General features: G+C 45.5%; 2 protein-coding genes across 2 annotated transcripts; one reads left to right on the forward strand and one right to left on the reverse strand.

Annotated features, from left to right (window-relative positions):
* Window positions 1-222: 222 nt before the first annotated feature.
* On the reverse strand, window positions 223-4496 carry LOC105383899 (nucleolar protein 58). The gene is made up of 5 exons (XM_011554035.3): window positions 4307-4496; window positions 3983-4059; window positions 2447-3595; window positions 1996-2077; window positions 223-1139 (listed from the first exon to the last, which is right to left on the reverse strand). The coding sequence occupies exons 1-5, from the start codon at window positions 4349-4351 to the stop codon at window positions 912-914; spliced, it is 1581 nt and encodes a 526-aa protein (XP_011552337.3). The 5' UTR covers window positions 4352-4496; the 3' UTR covers window positions 223-911.
* Window positions 4497-19968: 15472 nt separating this feature from the next.
* On the forward strand, window positions 19969-20463 carry LOC125490069 (sperm protamine P1). The gene has a single exon (XM_048628100.1). The coding sequence runs from the start codon at window positions 19969-19971 to the stop codon at window positions 20461-20463; it is 495 nt and encodes a 164-aa protein (XP_048484057.1).
* Window positions 20464-24674: the final 4211 nt, after the last annotated feature.

Genomic DNA, 24674 nt, shown 5'->3' on the forward strand with positions numbered 1-24674 from the left:
AAAGAACTCATTGGTACATGTCAGCGCCGGGAATCGAACCCGCATCTGTGGCGTGAGAAGCGGGCGCTTACCCGACTGAGCTACCACCGCTCTATGTTCATCATTGGACATCACTCTCAAACTTGGGCGTTCATTCGTGCCATTACAAGTAAATTAACTATTATGATAAATATAATGGTCCCTTACCTATTAAACTATTACAGAATATTAAAACAAAGGCAGTTTCTCAAAAAATGTTTATATTCTCCACTTCTTCAGATAACCAACATTTCTCTTACAAACAATAAAATGACCTATCAAATATAGGGTTCTCTTATAATTATTATACAATGTCTTACAGCAAAATGCGATTGCTTTTTACATTTGAATGAAATACCGAAAAACACAAGTAGCTCAGCAGTAGCTACAGCAGTGGCTCGCGACCTGCCCTACACACAAGTCAATTCAAACTGCAAATAGCAACAACATTTTACTACAAAATAAAGCTAAATTGGCCAAACATATATCACTTAAAACTTCATGAATTATTTATTAACGTCACTACGTACAGTAGCCAGCATGTAGCCAGGTGCCCGCACCACGTCAGTGCAACATGTGCAATACAATAACTAGGTGAACTAGCGATACATTCATGTATTCATTTATATCTACTAAACTCTTTACGTGTGAACTCATAAGGAACATTATTTAATTAACTGTTATGACGTGACTAGGCAGTAGCTAAATATGGACATTGAGAATATGTATACATGTAAGTATTTACTATTTATTACTGAAAAAGGCGTAAGTTAACAGCTCACAGCTGCACCCGTAACTACTCACTGAAGTTTTAAGCTCCACAGAGTCAACTTCATCACAAGTATTTCGCACCATTCACATAAAAACCTAGTTTATTCCGTGTGAGGTAGAGTCTACTCTTCGGCGGCTTCAGACTGTCGCTTCTTCTTCTTCTTCTTGTCGCTCTTGGGCGTCTCGGGCTCGGGCTCGGGCTCGGCGGCGGCGGCGGCGGGCGCGTCCTCGGAGACGGACTTCTTTTTCTTCTTCTTCTTCTTCTCGGAAGTTCCGTTCGTCTCGGCCTCCTCGGCCGGCTCTTCCTTCACTTCCTGCTTGATTTTCTTCTTTTTAGGCGACGCCTCCTCCTGTGGACAGCAATCCATACATAAATAACTATGAAGAAAAAAATACAGGAAATGTCCTCGGACGTCGATAAGGTAGAAAGTGGTCAGGGATAAGGGTATAAAATGTCCCAAAAATGTATACATAAATCTGGATAGTAATAAATTTTATACAGGGAATCATTTTTTATTACGCACATAAATCATTCATAGCATCAAATATAATATCCGCGTTGTCGCTGTCGGCGAGAGACGCGACACATCGCAACAATAATAATATCGCGGACTTCTGTACGATGCCAATACCTACTTACTAATTAATATTATGAAGTGAAATTATTGCAACTTTTGTCATCAACAAATCTCAGCATTTATATCCTATACTTACATAATATTATATTGATTGATGATAGGTACCTATTACTAAGAAATGTTAACCTTACGATTATAGTTATATATATTTTTAATTAGCTGTGCCCGACAGGGTCCATAAAGTTCCTAATTGAATGCAACAATTCGACGCGACAATGCGACGGTCGAATGGCGTAGTGGTTAGTGGCCCTGACTGCTATGCCGAAGGTCCCGGGTTCGATTCCCGGCTGGGGCAGATATTTGTTTAAAGACAGATATTTGTACTCGGGTCTTGGGTGTTGATATTTATATTTAGTAGCTATCTATCTATGTATTTGTGTAGATATATCAGCTGTCCGACACCCATAACACAGGTTCTGCCTAGCTTGGGGTCGGATGGCCGTGTGTGAGATGTCCCCACATATTTAAAAATTTAATTTTAATTTAAAAAAAATGCAACAAATGATTGAGTATTGAGCCTTCATAGTTGTGTAAATATGTAGTAAGTCGTGATTAGCGTGGCACTGACCTCTCCGTCCCGCTGCTCGTCGCGCGGCCGCTTGGCGCCGCGCAGCGCGTTGTCCGCCGCCGCGCCGTACTGCACCACCTCGCTGCAACAACACAACCACCGTCACACCACAGCCACATCGAGCTGTCTACTGGCTTCAACCCCCAACATCAGAGGCACAGTCAGCTATACTATTGTACCTGATCTCATTCACAAATCGCCCCTTCATCTATTCAATCATTGATGGTTTTTTACTTTGACAAAGTATAAAAGTGTGATTTACACATGAAACAGACCATGCAAAGGGTTTAGACAAAATATCCATAAGGGATGGCAAAAAAAGCATTGTGATAACATTCTTGGAAGGTTTAATTTTCTGTGCAGCCTGGTAAAAGTATTGTACACCCTGAACGGGATTCGAACCCACATCATTGTGCATCGGTATCAAGCTTGTAATGAGTTAATGACTGACCTCTTGGCGTGGTACTTCTCGAACTTGGCCTTGGCGCGGCCGGTGCCGCTGACCCGGCCGGCGCCGCCCTCCTCCAGCAGGCGCAGGCGCGCCTCCAGCCGCACCTTGTGCTCGGCGCCCAGCTCGAAGGACACGTCCTCTCCCAGCGCGTCCACGCGCGTGGCCAGCGCCGCCTTGGCCGCCAGCATGCGCGACGCCTTGCCCTTGTTGCGCGCGCTGGCCTGCCCCACGAGCGCCGCGTGGTAGATCAGCCCGTACTTGGGCGTGTCCTTCTTGGTCTTGAGCGCGCGGAACAGCGCCTTCTCCGCGCCGAAGATCTGCAGCGTGGAGGCGGGGTGCTTGGCGAGCGCCATGAGCGAGCCGGCGTGCGCGATGAGCCGCGCGCCGATGTGCTCGCCCAGCAGCACGGTCAGGTTGGGCGCCATGGCCATCATGCGCGCCTTCAGGTACTCCGTGAGGTGCGCGCGGTACTCCGTGATGGCGAGGATCTCGTCGCACAGGTTCTGGATGTTCATGATGTCGTCGTCCGACACCTCCGTGCCCATGGAGATCTCGGCCGCCTCCTTCACCTTCTCCTCCAGCTCCTCGGGCAGGATGTCGGACAGGTCGGTGCCGGCCGCGTGGTCGCGCGTGCCCATCAGCTTCACCACCTTCACGAACAGGGTGTTGTCCTGGATGATCTTGCCGAGCTCCGGGAAGTGCCAGCCGTACCACTCGCGACAGCGCATCACATAGTTGTTGAGCTCCTTGTCGAGGTCGTCCAGCAGGCACTGCGCCTGCACGATCATGGTGTCGATCTTGTCCGGGGAGAACTTGAGCTTGTAGCGGGACAGGGAGTGCGCCAGACCCAGCGCCATGGCCGTCATCTCCTTCTTGGGCAGGCCGGCGAGCAGCGCGTCCAGCTGCGAGCGGATGCAGCGCAGTAGCTCCTGCACGTTGCTGTTGGACACGCAGGTGAGCTGCAGCTTGTCCCGGATGGCGGCGCCGAGCTTGGCGTCCCCCACCAGCAGCTGGTCCTGCACCTCCTTGCACACATACTTCTTCAGAGCCTTCTTCAGTGGCTTGGAGATCTTGCCCTCGATGGCGGCCGTGGTGGCGGCCAGCGCTTCCGTGGTGTCCTCAAACTTTATGAAGTTCTTCAGTTTCACTCTACAAGAAACAGATATATTTTTTAGTTTTCTTTCAGTGAAGTCATTGTTGTTGGGTAATTTGGGTTATTTTTATCTGACTTCAAAAAAAGAAGGAGGTTCTTAATTTGTCGGAATCTTTTATTATTAGCATTTTGCTTGTAGAATTAGAATATACATTCTCAATTACCTGAAAAGTCTCAGGATAATGATTGGGCATGCGTGCATGCATGACACCAGCATGAGTGGTCAAAAAGACATTAAGGGTTAGATTTACCACAGATTAAGTGTAAAAAATCTAACATAGATATAACATCGCCACGATGACCCACTGACCCATGACTGTGTTGTAACTCTTGTTTCACTTGTGGAATTGTTGGAGGTTAAATTGTGTGTAAATTACACTTACACAGCAGAGGCTCCCTCAGGCGAGTTGAACTCCTCGTGCAGGTCCTCGATCTGAGACAACTTGGACTCGTCCAGCAGCTGCAACACAAACACAAGCTTGGTAAATACCTACTATGTTTGAGGCAAACATTACATTAAGCACAAAATAATGTACGCATTTTGGTCGATTTACAACTTTTTGCTTCTGTCGAGTCCAAAAAAATTAACCCGATAACATATTATAAATTTGATTTAATTAATAGGACTAATTATACATTAAAAACCTAATATTAACTACATTTGTTGTTAGCCGGAGAGGTTAGAATCAACACGTGTTGAGGTTTACCTTGAATATAGCGTACCCCGCCGGGCTCTCAAATAGAACCAACATTTTCAGTTAAGGTTTTTATGTTTATGTTCACAATAATTCACACACACCCACAGGCACTTTAGAATATATTTTATATTAACTATTTCTGAAACAAGCACGCGACGCCACTTTCGCAGCGCAGCGTGTGAAAATGACAACTGTCACACGTCACAGCGACAGCGACAGCGCTGTTAGCTGTCAGTGTCAGTAAGTTACCGTAACCGTAGTGGATGTGACGTCAAGTTGTCAAACAGACACAGATTATACCAATCGAAAGAAGTTATTATTTTGAGGTGAATAATCATGATTTCAACGATCGATCGAAACGAAAACGACGCGTAACGTTTCAATGCAACTATAAAGGACAATAGAGTTCGATTTTACTAATAAATACCTATCGTATTTTTGTTCGAGATAATTTTCAGTTATAAAATCTACCTACTTACATTTACATACATTTCAAAAATGAAATATAGTATTTAATCGAATCCCGAACATGTTACTGAAAACCATTTTACCAAATAACTGAACCCATGATTTTTTTTCACTTTTAATATATTTTTACCTCAAGTTATGTTTATTTATGTATCATTATTGAAATAAATAATTTTATTGTTCACAATGTCAACAGTTTTACGGTCTAATGTTCATTCGATGAACTGCGGGAAACTCAAACGTTTCGTTGGTCAAACGTGCATTGGTCTACAGTTTCATTCGAGTAGAATTATAAAACTGAAAAAATTTCATGGGTTCAGTTATTTGGTAAAATGGTTTTCAGTAATATTTATTTATTTATTTATTTATTTCAATAACTTAGTCTACAATATGTTCGGGATTCCTCGCGGTCTGCCGAGTCTGCCACCCTCATGCTCGGGATGCCATGTCAGTGCTTCCTTTGGGACGTCTTCAGTAGGATAGGAGATTTATAGTTAAGTACCCAGGTAAGGGGCCGTCCATTAATCACGTGAGGCTCAAAGGGGGGGGGGGGGAAGGGGTACTGAAAACCTCACGAAACATCACGAGGGGGGAGGGGGGGTTCTCGTTAGACATCACGTGTATATTTTTTTTGTCAAAAATTAGATATTTCTGAACCAATATTTTGGACGGCGCAAAAATTTTAACGATTTGTAGTATGACCTATTTTTTTTTAGTCAAAAATTGACTTTACATAGACTTCCAAAAAAATACACGTGATCCAGGGGAGAGGGGGTCTTGGTCCCAAACCTCACCAAATATCACCAGGGGGGAGGGGGGCTGGTCAAAAAATGGGAAAAACGACCTCACGTGATTAATGGACGGCCCCTAAGTATATTTATCTTTGCAAAATCGACTCTGCTAAGCCAGATGTCGGTGACTCTGGGTGCTATTTTGAACAACTTTTTGTGAAAAGACGACCGAATGGCGTAGTGGTTAGTGACCTTGACTACTGAGCCGATGGTCCCGGGTTCGATTCCCGGCTGGGGTAGGTATTTGTTTAAACACACATATTTGTTCTCGGGTCTTGCATGTGCCCGTAAAATTGCAATAGGCCTGCCCGCCCCTCCTATTACATTGGGACTAACATAACACTCTGGCGAAAAGTGGGTGCAGCAATGCACCTCTGCCTACCCCGCAAGGGACTACATTAGTACAAGGCGTGAGTGCTTGTTTTTTTTTTTGTGAAAAATATAACGTTTTTCTGGGTACAAATTTTGTATGAAGATGAATTTTTAAAATCGTAGAGCAAAATATGCTTAGAACAGCCCCTCACAGCCACCTCACTACTTTTCCCTTAGTACTTGTGTCACTTTTGCAACACCCTGTGAGAGAAAAAAATATATTTGGTGATTTTTTTAAAAGTCATAAGTAAAAAGTGAAATGTTTTGTCACCCCCTTTTGGCTTACCATACAAGGTCTGCCAGCCTGTGGATTTATATAAGTAAATTAATTATGCAGGCAAGTACAGTAAGTACCTACTTACTTATCCATCTCCCTACAATTTCATACGAAAGGTAAAATTTCCATTTCCCACTCACGACGCATTAGCGCTTTATTGACAATCTGAGCCGTCGGTAAATACCTACCAGTAGGCACCAGTAGTAGGGAGGGAAGTACATCAATATTGAGCAAATGGATTTTTATCTCCATCGCGCTTCGCTCGCGCTATTTGGATTCGCAAATTCAATAATTTTGCATAAAGGCGATGCATCCACTCGCCGACTGAGTGATTGAACGAGCGAATGAACGACTGAATGGAATCCATCGAACTAGCTCGCGCTTGTTCCCCGTACAGAGCAGCTCAGTTTATAGAGGAGCTAGGTAGTTATTATTTATACAGAATGTTTTTTTTTCCTCTCCCTTTTCCTTCAGGAGGACCACGTCTACTTTCCTATTTCAGCTTATTAAAAGTTATTTTGAAAGTCCATGAAAATAGGTTGCCTACTACTTAGATTATGAAAACGCTAAACGCATGAACATCGCAATATCAGATAATAGTATTTGTTGGCGCACGAACGCAATATTGCTATACAACAAAGTTCAGGCGTCTAACGTTTAAAAAAAGTACCTTTTTATTACTTATGTAATAATTGCTGGCTATCCTACTTCCTACTAATATTATTATAATAAATGCGAAAGTTTGTGAGTATGTATGTAATAATAATAATGTCCTCCTAGCCGAATTTCGGCCACGGCGGCCAATCTCAATTGAGATCAGCCATCTACGCAGGAGTAGATTATAGTGCCCAAGTGTGTGCGCAGTACACAGGAGCACTCTCTGTTCCATCACTCTCATAGCCCAATGGGACGGATTGACCGACACGACTGGAGAGAGCTAGGCGCAGGACCGACTGCTTTACATGCCCATCCGACAGCATGGATCGTTTCACTGTTTCGGACATCAGGTGATCAGCCTTCTATGTCCTAACCAAACTTAGAACCACAATTTAGAAACACAAATTGATGGTCCCACCCGGGAATCGAACCCTGGACCTCTGGGTCATGAAGCGAAGCTTCTACCAATAGACCACAGAGGCAGTTTATGTATGTATGTATGTAATGTCTATATGTTTGTTACTTCTTCACGTAAAAACCGCTGAACAGATTTTAATGAAATTTGGTATGGAGGTAGCTCAGCTGACACCCTGGATAACACATATGCTACTTTTTGTCGTGGGATTCCCACGGGAAACCTTTTTAAGCCGAAGCAAACCTCGCGTGTACAGCTAGTTGGCTAAAAATTATAGAATTAACCGATGGGTCTACATGAGTAAGTAGGTACCTCAACTAATACGTGTTATTACCTTCCTACCTGCGTAATGGGTTGAGAGGGTTGAGACTCCTCTGCCGGCATTGTGCTCTGTGCTCCTGAAAGAGGTGATTATTTCAGGTGCCGATACGCCGCCGCCGCCGCTGCCTCACCAACACCTGCACTACCCATACGAAGGAGCCTACTTCAATATCGAAACCCACATCTAAACAGGGGAACCTATATTTTTGTGATCTGATTAAACCATAGTAGTTAAGTAATTAAGAGCTAGGACAAAACAATGAAAAAAATATGTTCATACTTGCTTATTGTTCTCTTAATTTCACCAGAAATGATCTTCATAGTTCTGCACGCAATCAACCTCTTTCTTTTCTAAACGGTAGTAGGTATTTAGTAGATATCATCAATCATGTCCGAAATATGAAGCGCTATTTCACATCGGTGAGTCTCGCTAACTGCGACCGAGCACGCCAGCGCCGCGGGGCGCAGGGGCGGGGGCGCAGGGTGCGGGGGCGGGGGCGGAGGCACGGTGCGGGGCGCGCGGGCGGGGGGCTTCTCAATGGAGCAATCACACACAGTCAGTACCACTACCATTAGTCTCGTAAGTCCCGTACAACGGCATCGGCACACGCAGTCAGCTGGAGTGTATGAAGTTCATACTATGAACACGCACCGCTCACCGACAGCTTCATCTATCGCAGGAAGTGTCTGTCATCATAAGCAATTAATCATTAAAAGGCGGTGAATTTTCACCCAATTTTGCTTTGAAATACCCTGATAGCTTCAACCCGAAGCTCGTGGAGCATAGAACAAAGTGGAGTCCCGTATGTCCTGGATCGACGTCTAAAAATAACCCGTCATAGCCATTAATTATCACTTGCTGTGCCGTGTTCCGTGGTCCCGCGTGGACCAGCCTGGACCGTGTGGACCAACTCGGACTGCGGTGGTCCAGTCCCTGCATCGGATGGGAGTTGACGGGACCACAACGAAAGCACATAAATAAGGCAATACAGTGCTCTGAAACTCTGAAGTGGTTAAAAATACAGCTTTATTGCGAACCAATTTCAGGACGGCCGTAAAGTATTACGAGGAGTAGGAGTTGAAGCAGATTCAGCTGGTTCACTGTCCCGTTCTATTTTTGTATTTATGAACACAGTATTTATAAATATCCTATAAATGGGCAGTATATATTGCCTAGGTAATAATATCTATGTAATATAGGTATTATCTACTCAACTCAAAACTTTGGGTGATGGACGTACTGACTTAAAACCATTGAACCTTCCGTGGTAAAATAGTACTCTTTGCATTGAACTAATAGCAATAAATTATTAGTTCAATGCTTAAAACTCACTTATTATTTTATGACTTAGTCCACTCTTGCTAGTCATAACCAGTAAGGGCTGTAAGTCTGTATTTGTGTAAATATGTAAATAAAAAATATTAATTATTACTTAATTAACAATTATTCATTCCCTACGGTTCCTTAAAATAATGAATAAGTACTTACAACAAAAATTGGATGTAACTACCTAATAATAATAAAGTGAACTTACAGACAAATTGAAAAGCTTCAAAAGCTCCTAACCCCCTTTCTGGTAGTTGGTTGATTCTTGATATTATCCTGTACTTACCATTTTATATTTAGGTAGGAGGTAGTGGAGGTATCTGACAACAATTATCAAGCCGCTCGTTATTAGAGAGCCCTCAACTTCCTCATTATCTGATACTAATTTAATCGTTAATTGTGAACTCGATTTATTTTAATCTAATTGATTGCTGGCGGTGAGCGAGGCAGTGGGATATAGGCGGGGGGGGGGGAGGTACAGTGTACCCTAAAATCTGCATGCTACTTGATGCTAGATGATATGTTAGTGTAAGTGTCTTCTAGGTATGTAGGTATAGTGCAGCTGGGTTGTAGCGGTGAAAATTATAACACTTTGGTAAGTTGAAGGTGGTTTATTTACAGGCACAGTAATTACAGTCAGAAGCAAGTAAGTATTAACACAAGATAGCGATAGAAGGAGAAAGAGCACAAGCGGAAAGCGATATTATTTACGCGGCGTAAGCAAGCGAGAGCGGGGCGCAAACGAACGTGCGTTCCGCGTGGAGTGTGTATTTGGACTGCCGGCTGGCGGCTGCGGTCGCCCTGCGCGGGCGCGGGGCTAGTGAGTCGTGCCGTCTTCTTCGCACCCGGCGGGCGTGCGCCAGCGCGCTGTCTCTTTCGCACTCATGGGCCTGCGACATCCTTATCTATTGCGCGGTTGCATTACACCTTTTCTGACCGATAAAATATTTGAAGTCGCCCACATCACTCCCCCGCGGAGACCGTTACTACGGGCGGTAGTAATCGGGAAATCTGACTTTTCTTCCTGATCGGGTTGTAATTGATGGGCGATTATCATTCTCAACATTCGGAGTATTATTTGTTTCGGTCATCATGTATGCCGGCTTCAGGCGGTCTATTGATACCGTGGTCATTTTGCCTTTCACATTTAATTTGAAGACCTTATCTCCTCTCTCTATTACTTCGTATGGCCCGGTGAATGCTGGTTGAAGTGCTCCACGCACCGTGTCATCTCGAACGAAGACGTGTCGGGTTGTGGATAGGTCCTTGAAGACGAAAGTGTTCTTGTTGCTGTGCCGGGAGGTTGCTACGGGTTGCAGTTTTTGAGCGAACAGTCGTATGCGATCAATAAACTTTGTTAGATCGATATTTTCCTTATCGTCTGGGAGGAACATTTCGCCAGGTAGTCTCAGTGGCTCGCCATAAACCAGCTCAGCTGCGGATGCTTTTGCGTCTTCTTTAATAGCGCTTCTTATGCCGAGTAGGACGAGTGGTAGTGTTTCAGTCCAGCTGGCATTTGCGTGGCAGACGATGGCGGCCTTCAGCTGTCTATGGAATCGCTCGATTAGCCCATTGCATTGTGGATGATAGGCTGTCGTCTTACGGTGTTGGAATCCGGCTAGTCTTGAGAGGTGTTCGAACAATGCGCTTTCAAATTGGCGCCCTCTATCGGTAACTATTGTAACAGGGCAACCAAATCGGGCAATCCAGCCCGTCAGGAGCGCTTTTGCGACTGTCTCTGCCGTGATGTCGGGTATGGGAATCGCCTCAGGCCATCGTGTAAACCTGTCAATGGCGGTGAGGCAATACCGTTTGCCGTCTGATATTGGTAGTGGTCCGATGAGGTCAATGTGCACGTGATGGAAGCGTGTTGTAGGTAGCTCGAAAGTGCCCAATGGTGATGACACATGTCGGGTGACCTTTGCACGTTGGCACGGGAGGCATTTGCGTGACCATTCCTTGCAGTCCTTTCTCATGCTTGGCCAGACAAAACGCTCGGCAACTAGTTTGGCTGTGGCGTTTGCTCCTGGATGGCTCAACGAGTGGAGACTTGCATAAACTTGTGATCTTAGTTGTTTCACGATGAATGGTCTAGGTACTCCATTGCTCATGTCACAGTATACTTCATCGTTGCAGTCTGGAAGCTTACACTTTTCTAGGCGTAGTGAAGAAGAACCATTATTTATGAGCTCCTTGAGTTCTGAATCATTTGCCTGAGCTTTGGCCAATAAATTGAGATCTAACGGCGCTGCTATTTCGTCAATTCTTGACAGTGTATCCGCAACAACGTTGTCTCTTCCTGCTATGTGCCTTATGTCGGAGGTGAATTGGCTTATAAAGTCGAGGTGTCTGAATTGTCGCGGAGAGCAGTTTTCTTTAGGGCGTTTGAATGCGAAGCAGATGGGCTTATGGTCAGTGTAAATAGCGAATTCTCTTGCCTCGAGCATATGCCGGAAATATTTGATTGCCTCGTATATTGCTAACAACTCTCTGTCATAAGGCGAATATTTTCGTTGCGCTGGACTGAGTTTTCTAGAGAAAAAGGCTAGCGGCTGCCATTCATTATCTTTCAGCTGTTGGAGAGCCGCACCGATCGCTGTATCTGAAGCGTCGGTCACGAGAGCTAGTTTGGCTTGGCAGTCGGGGTGCGCTATGAGTACAGCGTTACAAAGGCTCTTTTTGCATTCTTCAAACGCTTTGAGAGATTCTCCTGTCAGGCTGATGGGATGGTTTCCTTTCACAGATCCAGTAAGCAGAGCGTTGAGAGGTGCTTGAATTTGGGCAGCTTGCGGAATGAACCTTCGATAGAAGTTGAGCATGCCCATGAATCTTCTCAGCTGTTTCACGGTAGTTGGAGCTGGAAACTCTTGTATTGCTAGCGTCTTGCTTTCTAGTGGTTTGATCCCTTTGGCGGAGATACGGTATCCAAGAAAGTCAACTTCTGATGCTCCGAAGACACACTTGGATACATTTATGATCACACCATATTCTGCCATCTTAGCAAAGAGTTCTCGGAGATGTTTCTCGTGTGTGGCTTCATCAGGAGAGCAGATTAAATAATCGTCAAGATACGCATAGCAAAAGTCCATGTCTCTAGTCATTTCATCGACGAAACGCTGAAATGTTTGACCCGCATTTCGTAGACCAAAGGTCATGAATGGGAATTCGTATAAGCCGAACGGCGTGGTGATGGCCGTCTTCGGTATATCCTCTTCATGTACCGGGATCTGATTATAGGCTTTCACTAAGTCGATAGTTGAAAACACTGTATTCCCGCAGATGTTGTGTGTGAAATCCTGTATGTGACGGATCGGATATCTATCGGGTACTGTCCTTGCGTTCAACATACGGTAATCGCCACAAGGTCGCCACTGGTTGTCTTTTTTCGGTGCGAGGTGCAGAGGTGACGCCCAGGGACTCTTCGACGGTCGAGCTGTACCATCTTGAATCATAGTCTTGAACTCTTCCTTCGCTACTTTCAACTTGTCAGGAGCCAGTCTTCGTGGATTGCAGAATACAGGTGCTCCTGGTGTTGTGGTAATGTGGTGTACTGTGGAATGCTTGATTTTGCGGTGTGTTCCAGACGGACGTGTTATCTCCGGATAGTCCTTTAGTATCTCGTGGTATTTAGTATCTCCGGTTACGACCTTGATGGATGAAATGTCCGAAGAGTGAGCCACTGAAGCGATTGTCGATAGTGTAGTAGTATTGTCTACGAGACGTTGATTTCGGCAGTCAACCATCATGTTGTAAAATGATAGGAAGTCCACTCCGATGATAGGTTTCGTGACGTCTGCTACTGTGAACCGCCATGAATAGTCACGGCGTAGTCCGAAATCCAGTATCAGATGTGTGTAGCCATACGTGTTGATTGTTGATCCGTTAGCTGCTGATAACTGGTAATCTGTTTTAGTACGACGGTCTTTCAAGGCTGTCCGGGGAAACACACAGAGGTCGCTGCCCGTATCTACCAAAAATTGCAATTTGGTTTTGCGGTCTGTTATAAACAGGCGACCTGAAGATGGGAGGTGGTCGTTAGTCGCCATTATCGACCCCCCATGGAGTTTTCCGACTGATAGTCACATGGCTTGACACATGTATGAGCATCGGCACCGAATTTGGAATGGTACCAACAAATTGGGAATCGACGGTAGTTGGATTGTGAGCGGCTTCTGGGTTTACTACTACGGCGTCTTGATGTGTCGCGCCGTGACCTTGAGATGGATCTGGACCTTGACTCTCTGACCTGAGCCGACAGTGCACTCACTTGTTTTGTCAACTCCATTATCTGTTTAGCCATAAAATCCATAGCACTTCCGGGTGGTGGCGCTGCAGAAGAAGAAGCAGAAGCCACTTGATGGTAAGGCATTTCGTCCATTCTTGAGGTAGAAGCTACTTGCCGGTATGGTGTTTGTATAGGAACCACGTCATGAACTCTGTCCGCTATATCTGCCAGTATCTTCAGTGTAGTAGACGGTTGTGCGGCGAGTATGGTTTGCGTGCTGTTCGGAAGGCGGCTTGACCAAACCGTTTTTATGAAGTCGTCAGGGACGTTGGGTCCAGCTAAGTTTTGCAGATGTCTGAGAAATTGAGTAGGTTTTCTATCTCCCAGTTCTTCATGCATAAGGAGCTGTAGAATCTTCTTCTCTTTCGACTTCGTAAGGCGTTTTATTAATTCTTCCTTGAATGTTTCATACATATCTTTCTCTGGAGGGTTCTCTATGAGGTCATCAACAATGTCGACGTACGGAGGTTCCAGGTAAGTAGTTGCATGATAAAATTTTGTCTCGTCCGATTTTATGCCAGCCAGTTTAAATTGACCTTCCAGTTGTTTGAACCAAATCATAGGTTTTTCTGCATAGAACGGTGGTACCTTAACTCCGACACGATAAACGTCGGTTGCCGTCGGTGCAGTGGAAACGCGCGATGGCGCTGCTGGAATGTTCTCGACGTCGTGATATTGCGGAGATGGCCCGCGTTCACGGGGCTCGGCCACGTTGTCGTCGCTCGTTCTCACTTGTCTGCTTGTCATTGTGTTCGATGGGGTCACCAGTGTAAGTGTCTTCTAGGTATGTAGGTATAGTGCAGCTGGGTTGTAGCGGTGAAAATTATAACACTTTGGTAAGTTGAAGGTGGTTTATTTACAGGCACAGTAATTACAGTCAGAAGCAAGTAAGTATTAACACAAGATAGCGATAGAAGGAGAAAGAGCACAAGCGGAAAGCGATATTATTTACGCGGCGTAAGCAAGCGAGAGCGGGGCGCAAACGAACGTGCGTTCCGCGTGGAGTGTGTATTTGGACTGCCGGCTGGCGGCTGCGGTCGCCCTGCGCGGGCGCGGGGCTAGTGAGTCGTGCCGTCTTCTTCGCACCCGGCGGGCGTGCGCCAGCGCGCTGTCTCTTTCGCACTCATGGGCCTGCGACATCCTTATCTATTGCGCGGTTGCATTACACCTTTTCTGACCGATAAAATATTTGAAGTCGCCCACATTAGTAATAAAGGGCATCGTTCGGTGGCACGAGAACCACAGGGACTTCTAAACGTTATTACGTCTACGTCTGTGGAAATGAAAATTCCGAATATGCCCTTGTCCTTGTACGTGCTTGTACTATATTGTGCTCATGCGAAAGTGATTGAGTCGTTGTAGCTACATTCCTCAGGAAGAATTCTTGTTTATTCTGAAATTGGTTGAAATAGTTCGGGGTGGAATGGCGACATGAAACGTAACGGAAACTAACATAGCAGGTGCCTACCTCCCTATACACATAGTTGTCTTAAACTTTTTTAATTTAAAGAAAAACAAAGAAGTAAGATTATAACCCAATACGAGTAGGCATTCTTGATTATTATTGACTGAAGAGTGTCTGCGTCTGAAGGGCCGTAGCCCCGGGACTCCCTGACTCTGGTAAATGGAAAATTTCGAGATGGATTAGAGGGTCAGCTGAGTTGTGCAGCAGCATTGCCCCGCTCGCCCCCCCTGCCCCCCGCCCTCTTGTTCAATAACAACTAACAAGTTGCTCAAGTTTTCCACTCGGCGACATTTTTCAAGACTCATAACAAAGTTACAAGTTTAATTCAATAACGAGTCACAATATTGCTTGCCTTGCGGGCTGCATTCATTGTGCTTCAGGCTTCAACTCGCCGCTAACTAATCAACTAGTAGTTATCATACCTACTTTAGCTTTTCCTTGTTCAATAAGTAGGTAAGTACCTAATACATTTTCAAGTAGGTAGTAATGTTTGCGAATTTCTATAATTCAGTTATGATGAGGAAATATACTTCGTTTTTTTATTTAAGTAGGGAATTCTACCCTCCATTTACTTCTTGCTTAATTTTTTTTAAGAAACTTGTCGGCCGGATATCAGCATTGAGCTGAAGCGGGGCCCGCTGAGAGCGGCTCGCGTCTCCATTACTATCTACTTACTTCAGCGCGCACAATGCCGCTTTGTGCCGCCCAGCAGTGACCGCCCAGTGCCCGGCGCGGGACTTACCGGGTTCAGATCAGCACAATAGATAAATTATCTATGAAGCAATTGCTTTAAATTCGACTACACAGATCACGTATCTCATAGTGAGTCAACAGCGATGGCGGTGCTACTGTGGACTGTATATGGACGTAGTTACGCAGAAAGGACTCAACCCACACAAACTTAGTTCTGAGATATAGACGTTTAAAGTTCTAATCGGTATTCCTCAGCAATGAAAAATTATCTTAAATTATGCATATTTATTGTTATTTTACTATTGCAAATCATGGTGTAGCTATAACGAATATTTATTGAGTTATTAATGAAAATATGCACTTGGATCCTTTCTCCTAAATTGCTTTTTCTATGCAAGCAGGGAAATTCAACGTTTCGCAGAAAGGATCCAACCAAATATTTATTTTTATAAAATATTTTTTTAAATTACAATAAGTATGGTTTTTAAAGTAAAATATTTATATTGTAGACACAAGACATTACTTTTTTACACAAAATAAAAATTATTTATTAAAATTAAACCTATTATTAAATAATTTATATTGAAATGTAATCGGAAACAACATTTCACATCTATATAAAAATCTAACCGGAACTGTATTCCCAAGCGCAAAACTCTGGATCAACTTAACCGATTTTGATATTTTTTTTACAAAATAGAAGCCTACGTTTTTAGTGAGTATCTACGACCCGTTTATATCCCATAATTTTCAGGATAAAGCATTTTGACGGAAAGCAAACCTCATAGAAAAAAGTTGGGCATGAATAAAATTCTAACCGGAAATGTGTTGCCAAGAGCAAAACTCTGGATCAACTTAACCGATTTTGATATTTTTTTTACAAAATAGAAGCCTACGTTTTTAGTGAGTATCTACGACCCGTTTGTATCCCATAATTTTCAAGATAAGGCATTTTGACGGAAAGCAAACCCTGCAAACCTCATAGAAAAAAGTTGGGCATGAATAAAATTCTAACCGGAAATGTGTTCCCAAGAGCAAAACTCTGGATCAACTTAACCGATTTTGATATATTTTTTTACGAAATGGAAGCCCACTTTTTTCGTAATTGTCTACGACCCGTATTTATCCCATAATTTTCAGGATAAAGCAATATGAACATAAGCAAACCTCAAAGGATAAAGTTGGACATAAATAAAATTATCTTTTACTCTAACTTCACTTCACCATCCTCGGTGTATTGCAACTATCCTCCTTTTTATGCCTCCGTAGGATATCCGTCGTTCCCTGTGCTTACCATACGATCGCTGAAAAGTGGGATTTCAGCGATCGTATGGTCCGTATCACTTCGACTTTACTTTGCGGTTGGATATTAAAATTTATGTCGAGATGCAGAATAATTATAAATCTCATAATCATTAACCATCATCACGACCCGTCACATCTCCAATGCTGGGGCATGGGTCTCCTTCCAATGAAGGAAGGGGTTAGGCCTAGTCCACTACTCTGTCCCAGTGTGGGTTAGTGGACACCAACATAAGCAAGCTTGTGCTGACAGAGTTGACGGGTAATTGGGCAACCCGACTGTCAGATGTTTTCAAGCCGCCCGAAGGTCTCTGAGTAGGCTTAACGACTGCTATCGATTTTATTATAATCAAATTGATTACGATTATGCTTCTTGACATACATCAAGATCTGGATATACAAGATGCTCCTGGTTTATTGAATCTGCATCCAACTCCTCAGATGCAGACTGGTTTAGATCTTTAAAAACTTCGGCAATGTGGTCATACCATCTTACAAGTCGGTCTCCCATAGTAACAAGGAGATATCCTGGGGTTTGTTGCAAAGTTTATTTGATTCTTTCTATAGATCCTTCAGGGCAGCCGCTGTTTGTTTTCTCCAAGATATAGAATCAGACCAACAGCGTTGGTCCTTTTTTAAATTACGTTTGATATTTTGTTCACAAAGAAAATACTCGTACGCAACTCGTGCTTCTTTAGAATGGTAGTCTAGTTCGATGTTAAGTCTTCCTTGGAGAGTTGATCATATTCCATGTTCCTTTAGACATCCATTCTTTCTTTAAGTGTTCCTTGTGCCTTATTATTTCTTCGCAACTTTTTTAAAACATGTCTTTAATGCCAGTGCAGTTATCTTTGATTGAGGCGCGTCGCCCACACTTAGTAGGTTGATGTTATTTGTTGTGGATCTGGATACTAAGTTATCTTCTGACTTCTGGGTCCTGCAGCTTATTTACAGCGACATCTTTGGCAGATCTTGTGGCCTGCTTCTGAGCTCCCGCTATCGTCAAGCAGATTTTTCCCACGACTAAGTGGTGATCACTCTTGACTTTAGCAACCCTTCTTAAGTATTTCTAACATCTAGAAGTGAATGTCTTCATTTTCGAATAATCAAAATGTGGTCGATTTGGTTCCCGGTCCGACAGTCGTGTGAGAACCAAGTCACCTTGTGACATTCCTTTGGAGTTACCACCACCGAAAATTAGCCATTAACAATCCTTAGGCATCGTCGCTCGCTTATCAAATCGGGCGTAACTTGTATGAATCTGATAGATGTTTGAGAGTCGCGCGACGCTGCTTATGGATTGTTAGTTGCTAATGTGACTTGCCCACACTAACATACGGTGCCGATACATGGACGATGACCAACGAAACTGTGCACCGAATCAGAGTTCCACAAAGAGCTATAGAGCGAGCCATGTTAAGTATTTCGCTTAGACGTATTCCCAACGTGGTGATCCGTCAAAAGAGGAAAGTGTTAAACGTCGGTATGCGGGTCGCCGAACTGAAATGGGAGTGGCAGGATACTTGGCTCGTGGGGGGATGGAAGGTGGAAAAATGCGGTGACAGAATAGTGGCCAAGAGACAGAACAAAAACAGTTTGAATCCTATCTGCCAAATAAAATTTGAACTGTTTTATTAAAAACTTATATTCTATGAAACAACTCAGACAGTTTGAGTCCTTTCTGCTAAATTCAAATTGACTTCTTTCAATCAATAAGTATTTCGCTAAAACGACTCAAGACGGTTTGAGTCCTTTCTGCTAAATACAAATTGTCTTTTTTCAATGAATAAGTATTTCTCTAAAACGACTCAGACGGGTTGAGTCCTTTCTGCTAAATACAAATTGTATTTTTTTAATGAATACGTATTTCTCTAAAACGACTCAGAGCGCTTGAGTCTTTTATGAAAAACTAAATTTTTCATGGTTTCATAGGATATGCGTTTCTGTAAAAGGACTCAAACAGTTTGAGTCCTTTATGTGAAACTAAAAAATGTGTGTTTCGTACAATGTGGGTTGGTCCCCCACATCAAAAAAGTATGTTGTAGTTGGTTTTTTACTGCGTTTGTTTTCTTGACTGGTAGACCCTACATTAAATAGCATGTTCTAGTATATAACTCAATTTTGACGAAGTTGTGGATTGAGGCCTTTCTGCGTAACTACGTCCATATGATGTACTATATCACCCGCGCTTGGAACTTCTTGGATATTCTTTGTTAATTTTCTGAAGTACCTACCTACCTAGGTACCCGCCGACTCCACTACTTACACTAAGTGACCAAGTTGGCTGCTAACAACACTAATACTGAAATACTCCGTCTACTCACACTCAACTGTAGTTAGATGTTAAGTAGTAACACTAACAAAATGGCGCGGGCCCTCGCTGCTATAACTACGGCTATCTGCTAATCTCTTTATTGATGCTGATAGTTGGGACTTCAGTGTTCTCGTCGAAAACAAGCCTCTATTTTAGATTAAGTTCTTTATGACATAATACCTACTTACCGTTTTTATCGCTCCGCGGGGTGCGGGGCGCTAATACTCATAAATCTAATAATACTCTTATTATTAGTGTATGCCTAAGAAGCAGAGCCATTACAACATAGTGGACGAATCAAACTACAGCAGACTCTCGCTAACACAGACAATTCTTAAATTTTAAGTACCTACCTACCTACCTACTGTATTCACAATCTTTACAATAATTTTCGCGTCTCTTCTATCGCAGAATAATTAATTAGCGTAACCAGAAAAGCGCGGGTTATAAAATAAAACATAGTTATATGAATGTCTATTGTAGTAGGGGTCCGCTACCTAGTTGCCTTTGTTGCGACATCGACACAAGATACCTAGGTGTAGTATGAAAATGGTTAAAGTTTAGATAGCGATGGGCGACAATCCGACAATGAGCTACCAACCTAAATCGTAAGCATAATACAGCCGTTAAAGCAAGTCTTACTGAAGCCGTGACGAGTTACTAGTTTTAATATATTCAGGGTCACTGAAACGACTAAACTTATCTAATCAACAAGTTGACAACATGGTTGTGGAGAGAAGATGTTACATTTTAAATTGATGGCCTAGAGAAGTAACGTGTTCCTTAGTGACGCGTCTAATCCGGGCAGGGTGACGTCACCGAGGAGCCCCAGGCATTCGAAACATCATATGTAGATACCAGCTACTGTATGTACCTATATTATTTTCTTAGCTTTTGGCTCGAATTTCATCGGAAAGGGCAAGAGGGGGCAGTGGCTGGGGCATGGGCATGGGTAGATGCAGGGACAGGGGCAATCGCAAAACCATGGGCAAGAGCAAGAGCAAAGGCAAACGTAAGAGTAATGGCAAAGGCAAAGGCAAAGGCAAAGGCAAAGGCAAAGGCAAAGGCAAAGGCAAAGGCAAAGGCAAAGGCAAAGGCAAAGGCAAAGGCAAAGGCAAAGGCAAAGGCAAAGGCAAAGGCAAAGGCAAAGGCAAAGGCAAAAGCAAAGGCAAAGGCAAAGGCAAAGGCAAAGGCAAAGGCAAAGGCAAAGGCAAAGGCAAAGGCAAAGGCAAAGGCAAAGGCAAAGGCAAAGGCAAAGGCAAAGGCAAAGGCAAAGGCAAAGGCAAAGGCAAAGGCAAAGGCAAAGGCAAAGGCAAAGGCAAAGGCAAAGGCAAAGGCAAAGGCAAAGGCAAAGGCAAAGGCAAAGGCAAAGGCAAAGGCAAAGGCAAAGGCAAAGGCAAAGGCAAAGGCAAAGGCAAAGGCAAAGGCAAAGGCAAAGGCAAAGGCAAAGGCAAAGGCAAAGGCAAAGGCAAAGGCTAGGGAATACGCGAGCAATGAATGTTTAGTTAATAGAAAAATACAATTTATGTTTGGGACTTAGGACCCTCAAAAACGAAGGTATGTTTCAGGTCTAAATGGAAAATGACAGTTGGGCAACTCTGAATTTGATTGTTTTGACGAGAGTTAGGTCTGGTTTATGGTCAGCTAGTGGCACATAAAATAAGATGCGTAAGCCTCAAAATTCCAAAAGGCAACAGTCAAAATAAATTAAGAGCAAGTAAGAAAAAAAACTGTTAAAGCTCTTAAAATTATGAAATTAATAATTAAGCTTTCCCCTCTAATCCCCTAGCCACACGCCACAGCAAGCCCCAACACAAGACAACGTAACGGACGTATACAAAAACTGATTCCAACCATATCAGCCTGTACCCTTTGTAGCCCCTTCAAGGGCTATAAATTGAGGGCCGTCTAGGTATGTTTAGTGTTTCCAACTTGACGGTATACACGAATACGAGTTATAGTGCAGAGGTTAAGTCGCTTTTGTTGAGCGAAAAGTTAATTTTGTTCGAAGGGGTTTTAGGATCGCTGGCGCCACAAATGGCAGAGGTTGAGTTAGATTGTCAACGATTTTTGAACCCCATAAAAGGGGGTTGTAACTTATATATATATTTTTTTTTAATTGAAATCTTTATTTACTGACGCTATATATTGTGCGTCAACCTTTAAACTTTTAATTATTATATCACTTTTTATACATATACAAAATGTGGTTAGGTTAGGGTAGGTTAGGTTAGGTTAGGTTTTTTTTTTTTTTAATTGAAACTTTATTTACTGACGCTATTTATTATGCGTCAACCTTTATACTTTCGAATGATTAAATAACTTTTTATATATCCAAAAATTAATAAATTAAGTTTCTTTTATCAACATTAATTGCAATAGGTAGGGGGAAAATCCATCATGGACACCTGGGAAGGGAAGACCCAGGTAGTGCCGGACTCTTAGGTTAGGTTAGGTTAGGTTAGGTTAGGTTAGGTTAGGTTAGGTTAGGTTAGGTTAGGTTAGGTTAGGTTAGGTTAGGTTAGGTTAGGTTCCACGGACCTGCTTAGTTGTCTAAGTGGGAGGGGAGGTGAACCCCTACGTGGCGCGTCCCAGGTGGCGGATAGGGAGCCTCGGCTCTCTGCTACTACTACGCTCGTACTAGTCGCAGTGAGCCGAGGTTGAGTTTAACTCTCGCGGACCAAACACCAAGGTGGAGGAGTCCTAAATCATGGAGGTACAAAAAATAGATGATATTGTACCCCAGGAGGGTCCCGTAACTGGAGAATCCCTCCCCGAGCCAATTGGCTCGGGCTGCCCCTCGTATTCTGGGGGGGGCAATTTGCACCTTTGTGATTTAGGAAAAAAAAGTTGTGATAATGTGTCAATTTGTAATAGTGTGTCAATTTGTGACAATGAATTTGCGCGCCCATTTGAGCGCACGTCTCAGCGCAGAGACAGTGTCGGGTCGGACACGTCGTCGGTGGTGTCATTTATCTCAATGACATCATCGGACGTCGTGTCTTAACGGCCCAGGAAAAGGGGGAACCCGGGAGCCAATAACAGCCCGCCGGGTTCAAAACGCCGAGTGCTAAGGCGCTCGGTTAGGGATGGAAGTGGGGAGGACGATGAGATTCTTGGCCAATCTCTCACCCCCTCCAACACCAGGGCGAAGGCCTCACTACCAAAGGTGGATGACCTGTTGGCAGAAATGCAGGGACGACCGACAGCTGATCTGAATGCTTTTATTGCAGCTCAGCTGTCCACTGTCGAAGGGGTTGCCGACAGGTCGAGAAATTTGAAGGGCACCTTCGTCCACAGTCTTCGCCTTGCCGCGAGACAGGTGCAGGCCGCCACCACAGAGCTGGTTGAACGCACGGTGTCGGGCCGGAACGAGGAGAGGCTGGAGCGGGAGAACGCAGAGCTGCGCTCTCAGGTAGCCGCTCTCAGTTCGAGGCTGGAAGACCTGGCCAAGGAGGTGGCAACACTCCGGCAGACTCCGAACCATGTCGCGGCGCCGGTATCGCCTACCAGGCCTTCCCCCGAACCTTCGGGAGAATGGGAGCGGCGCCTGATGGAGCGCATTGGGGGCTTGATGGACAAGAAACTGGCGGCAGTTGCGTCCATCGCTCCCGCTCCAAAGACCCCACCTCGTGCCGGCTCCACACCGTCAGCCGGGCACAATAGGCCAGCAGCAGGGGAGGTTCCGACGACACAGCCCAGGCCTAAGGCTAAAAAGAAGACGAAAAGGAAGAGGAATAAGGGGGTTGTGGAGACCCCGGCTCTGGTGGCTCGAACACAAACTGTGCCTTCTGCTACTCCGGTAGCGAGCGGAAGCACCTGGTCCACCGTAGTGAGCAGGAAAGCCCCGAAGCAGAAGGCGGCAGTCACCGCACCGCAGAGGCCGACACAACAGAAGAGGGTGATTCCGGCAAAGCCTCCCTCAACGGCAGCTATTACCGTCACGATCCGGGAAGGCGCAGATGTAACATACGCTGTCGTCATGGCGGCGGCGAAGGAGCGCGTCCGCCTGAGCGACTGCGGCATTAGCACCGTCCGCATGAAGCGAGCCGTGACTGGGGGCCTCGTTCTCGAGGTTTCTGGCGCAGAATGCTCGAAGCATGCGGACGATCTTGCTGCAAAAATGAGGGAGGCCCTAGCCGACATGCCAGTCCATGTTGCGCGCCCCTTCAAGACTGGGGAGGTGCGCATCATGGACCTGGACGAGGCAATCTCGAGTGTTCAGTTGGCCGCGGCGATCGCCAATGCGGGAGAATGCCAAGCTGCCGATATCAAAGTGGGTGAGATCCGACCAGCACGGTCAGGTCTGAATTCGGCGTGGGTCCGGTGTCCGCTCTCTGCGGTGCGCAAGCTGGCAGCAGCGAAGCGCATCCGCGTGGGGTGGGCATCGGCGAGAGTTGAGGTCCTGGCGGCCAGACCAATGCAGTGCTACCGCTGCCTCGAGACTGGCCACGTCCGCCGCCAGTGCCCCAACTCTGTTGATAGAAGCGACAGGTGCTACACCTGTGGGGAGCCTGGTCACCGCGCAAACCAGTGCAGGGCGGAAAGGCCGAAATGCCCCCTTTGTGCCGATCTCGGAAGGCCATCAGATCACCGACTGGGCAGTAAGAGGTGTACTCCACCTAAGGGCCGAAAGAAGAAGCCGCAGGCCTTGCCTGCCAATCCCCGAGTCGATGAACCGGTTCCAGCCAGCTTGCCGGTTCCAACGGGCAACACGGGCCCGAGGGAGGCAATGGAGGTTTCCCATTCGCAGCCATAAACCTGTTGCAGGGCAACCTGAACCACTGCCGAGAGTCACAGGACTTGTTCCTACATACTCTGGCGGAGCGTTCGGTTGCCATGGCAGTCGCGTCGGATCCTTACCGAGTGCCAAACCATCCCCGTTGGTTCGGCGATACCGGGGGATTCGTCGCCGTTTATTGGTGCGGTGGATCGGGTGACCCCCCATGCACTCTCCTCGAGCGGGGCTTGCGCTTCGTGGCGGTTCAGCTGGGCCCTATGGCGGTAGTGGGCTGCTACCTGTCCCCCAACAGTCCCCGTGCAGAGTATGAGTCTCATCTGGATGCGGTAGCGCTGTGTGTTCGCAGATGCTTGCCTCGCCCCGTGCTTGTCCTGGGCGATTTCAACGCCCACTCTAGAGCCTGGGGCGGGGAGGCAGACGACGCTAAGGGAGACTCAGTGCTGGAATGGGCTGCTGGGCTTGACCTACGGCTCTTAAACCGGGGGTCCGTGCCCACGTGTGTGCGGTGGCAGAGGGAGTCGATCGTGGATCTTTCATGGGCAACTCCTCCTGCTGCACGTCTTGTGTCTGGATGGAGGGTGGCTGAGGAGATGGTAACCCTGTCGGATCATCGACACGTCGTGTTTGAGGTGAACCTCCGGCCAGCTGGCCATACCATCCGCACGGACACTGCACAACGCCGCTGGGCATTAAAATCGCTGGACCGGGATAGCCTAGTTGCTGCTGCAACGGTAGCGTCATGGGCGGGAAGACCGGCCGAAGGCGTCAACGTAGAAGAGGAGGCCAATTGGTTCCGGGAAACGATGACGTCCATCTGTGACGCGTCGATGCCCCGGGCCAAGCCATCCACACGCAGAGGGGCGTACTGGTGGTCAGAGGAAATTGCGCAGCTGCACGCGGTTTGTCTCCGCAGTCGACGCCAGTACACCCGAGCACGGAGAAGACGCCT

Source organism: Plutella xylostella, chromosome 4 (assembly GCF_932276165.1).
Source record: "Plutella xylostella chromosome 4, ilPluXylo3.1, whole genome shotgun sequence".
Lineage (NCBI taxonomy): Eukaryota > Metazoa > Arthropoda > Insecta > Lepidoptera > Plutellidae > Plutella > Plutella xylostella.